Source organism: Lineus longissimus, chromosome 16 (assembly GCF_910592395.1).
Source record: "Lineus longissimus chromosome 16, tnLinLong1.2, whole genome shotgun sequence".
NCBI lineage: Eukaryota > Metazoa > Nemertea > Pilidiophora > Heteronemertea > Lineidae > Lineus > Lineus longissimus.
This window is the reverse complement of record NC_088323.1, coordinates 3781368-3785151: the sequence shown is the minus strand read 5'-3', so window position 1 is coordinate 3785151 and position 3784 is coordinate 3781368. Positions and strand designations below refer to the sequence as shown.

Here is a 3784-nt window from a genome sequence, read left to right as displayed (position 1 = left end):
GATGTATTGTGTTGTTGATAGTTTTGTTCTCTGAAGAGAAGGAACCGTGGTGGTGTAGTGATGGTAGTTGTCATGTGGTCCCAGGTTCAATCCAAGGCAAAACTTATCAGTTTGTCGACACTGCAAATAAGCTCAAGTTTGTCAAGTTCCCTGTGGCTCAGTTCACCAGCCACTGAATCATTGGTGTGTCGTTCATGTTTGTCGCAAAAGTGAGTCGAGGTTTTGCCTGCAGACTGGTTTTTACGAAACCAATGAACTCTGTACACACACCCTATTCTATGTAGTGTGAATTAAAGCACCACAACTCTTTAATTAAACAAATAATCAACGACTTTATTAAATGCCAAAACCATACACAAAATTTACAAGTTTTACTGTCTATGCACCAGACGTTGTTGAAGAATTGGTCCTTACAGTGAGAAAGAGGGCAAGGATCAAATACTCCAGGCAGTACCCAGCTAAAGGGGTAATCCTTAAGATACAAATTTTGTCCCCCCACCTGCTGAAAAGCCATTGCAATTTGAATTTTAATGAAGTTTCAATGATTTATAATCCCAGGCTGACTGGCCTTGACCTTGACCTTCTAATAACAACAAAGCCAGTGCTTTGCTACTCGCCAATCCATTTGCTCGACTCGCCAAACACCGATGATACTCGCCTTCGCTGGCGAGAGGATTGCAACGATGCTCGACAAAATGATGACGCAGATTTGGCTCCGTTGCACGAAAAACATGCAATGTATGACACTGAAGGAACAAATCGTACAAATCCATCTTAGGCAGATCTTTTTTTAACCTGGTTGCTTCAGAACGTGCAGTATTGTAATCACTCAAATAAAAACTTGCATGGACGAACTGATTTTTGTCGAAATGACCCAGTTTTCCCTCGATTTCAATTGTTGAGGGATACGGCTTCTGGTCGTAGACGATATTTGGCTTATATTGCCAAAATGCTATGGGGAAATAAACCTGGCATTTTTGAATCGTATTCATGCGTACGCGATTGATAAACTCAATGTCAATGTCAGATCCAGGAGTGCTCAATAAAATCAATGATTCTTGGGTTAACTTATTGGCTAGGTGATCGATGAGGTCAAAAGTATGAGTTGAATCAGACTGGACATTCATCCAAGAGATCTTGGCACTGTTGTGGTATTTATTTTCATAGTAGGTAATGATGGACTTGAGCAATGTATATGGGTCTGCTTTTCCAGTCATTGGGACTCCGGTTTTGTAATAGAACGCGATGAATAGATAAGTATTTTCACCCACTTCCATAAAAATGTTAGCATATTTTTCCATGAAGTCTGTAAAGCTTGTTTTAGTTTCTAAAGTGACCGGCAATATTAAATTCACTCTGGAATTTTCCGTCACATACGGCATTGGGACGATCTCCACCTCTCCTAATGGTTTTAGAATATGCACTCGTTTCTTGGTAATCTTTTTCGTCTGGTCAGTCACAACGACGTCTAAAAAGTATTCCATCCCTCGGACAGGATCGAATTGACGGTATCCATTTATAAGTCTCGTATATTCTAGCGGACCATTAGGATTTTCCTGCAAGGCTCTCTTAACTCTAACTATGATATCATCAATGTCTTCCCGGTCTGCACCTGTCAGAATAAAAACATCGATCAGTTTGAATGAAGGGAAAGTGAGACTTTTGTGAATCTAATGTAGAAGTCCGACCACAAATCTTATCACTGGTTTAAAAAAGTAAAATACCTGCATGTGGTGTGGCGACAGACCACTCATCTTTGAAGTAGGCCTCCGACTCGGTGAAGTAATCCCAACGAATTGTGTGATGCCTGTTCTTGGATTTGTACTGTGGGGCAGAGCCTATTGGCCATGGCACAGATGCTTTCCCATCGGGTGCGAAGACACTTGTCTCTTCTATTTCTTTCTTCAGTATTTCAATCTCCTTCAAGGTCTCGTTAACTTCCCACTGCGAGACATGCCTGGAAATGAAAATAAACCAGTCAGATTTGTCATCTTCTGCAATAACTCTTTTAGACCCATGCGCAGCCCCGTAACTATGTTGTTAAGCATCTGACAACGAAAGCTTAGATCGCTACTCAATGACTCCTAGAGTCATCACGGATGCTCAAGTAAATGACAATCAGAGTGTGTGATTAGCGCTATAATCAACTGACAGGCCAGCTTGGCAAGTTGGAAGGCCTACCCTATTCCGGGCAAACAAGCCACACCATTCTTGTACCTACCTGTGAATTTTGTAGATACTTTTATCATCACTGAATGGGTAGACAGTCAAACTCTGATGGACTGCATCAAGCTGCAACTGGTCTTTGAGAAGAGAGTCAATTTGGATCTTCCCCACGTTGTGTGCTTGGAATTTCCTTTCCTGCAATTCAGAGTCATACAATTAGAATGACGGACACTTAAAAACTTTGCAAGAATAAACCAAAAGCCTAAAAGCATGAATTTCTACTCAAACTTAAGATTTATACATGTACCTTTTCCAGTGATTTACACTTGACATTGCCCACGTGCTCAATGCATCTTCCCAAGTTCTTGCCATTATCGTCCGCGGCTGTGGCATGAGCGTGGCACCACTCGATTGATGCATTTGCTTTCATGAGGAGAGACTGAAAGAGTAAAATCAAAGAAATATGACAATGCACATGGAACAAGACAGTGTTCACTCTCCATAAAGCAATTGTTTTTCAAAACAAACTTCAATCTTTTATGATTTAAAAATCCACAAGTCATGAAGAAAGATATTGGTGTAAGATATCGGGAGTTGTTTACAAAAATTACTAGTGTACACAAGTCCAGTGGCGACAGTCTTGGTTTCAACTTGGAGGAAATGATAGGAACAAACAGATATGACCATTTCAAATCACAGATGATTTCATCCTTACATTTGACAAAATAAATCCTCCACCAGCAGAGCAGTGGTCACCCCCATCTTCATTCTCGCCAAGAAATAAATCTCTGGCAATGCTTAGGTCTGATACAAAGTCAAGCAGTCGCTCCCCTCTCAGGTACGTTGAGTCCAAAAAGAAAGCAAACCAGTCGTAAGAATTCCCATAATGCTCGGCAAGAAATTTGATCGTACGGAAGAGCAAATTTTGATCCACTTCAAGAGTTGAGAAACTAACGAGGGACATTCCATCAGGTAAAGTTTTTCCTTCTTCTTTTTGACCCATGAAGAACCCGGTCTTTGCATTATTTAACAACGGCAGTGTCCGATTGATTGCTACGGCGAGAGAGCTAACCGTCTTCCCCGATGTTAAAAAACTGATAAAGAGCTTTTCACGAATTCCAAGTTCTGTTGCTGCATAACGAGGACGTCGTAATTTTTTCCATGAAAAGTTACTGCTTTTGTCGGCATCTTCTTTAGGCGATTCTGGTTCATTCTGTTTTACCGGTATAACATATTTGTTTTGGTTGGACATACCACCATCACCAGGCAGTGCATCATGATCACTGTCCAATGCATTTGTCTTCCTACTTCCCTGTTGTAGAACAAGGTGTAGGTGTTCAGACTCAGATTCTGGGATAGGATTTTCGCAATCTTCCTCAATGAATGGCAAAAATGTGAGGTTCAATGCCACGCCTATGCAAAGGCCTATCAGTAAAGGGGGCAGGAAATGTCCACAGCAAATAAGTCGGCGAGGAATCATAGTTTTTATGGAGTTCTAAGTTTCTAAAAAGTTTCAGAAAAATGCCATGTTTACATATCCGCGCCTTCAGGTCAAAAAGATTTCAATTCTGTACATTGGTGTGTACATCGGGAAGCCGCCCTTCCCTGGAGCCGATAG

The 3784-nt window shown here is 41.2% G+C and overlaps 1 protein-coding gene across 1 annotated transcript; it reads right to left on the bottom strand.

The window, feature by feature from the left end:
• Positions 1–320: 320 nt before the first annotated feature.
• Positions 321–3701, bottom strand: LOC135500279 (chondroitin sulfate glucuronyltransferase-like). The gene is made up of 5 exons (XM_064791625.1): positions 2882–3701; positions 2474–2605; positions 2222–2361; positions 1725–1957; positions 321–1612 (listed from the first exon to the last, which is right to left on the bottom strand). The coding sequence occupies exons 1-5, from the start codon at positions 3644–3646 to the stop codon at positions 528–530; spliced, it is 2355 nt and encodes a 784-aa protein (XP_064647695.1). The 5' UTR covers positions 3647–3701; the 3' UTR covers positions 321–527.
• Positions 3702–3784: the final 83 nt, after the last annotated feature.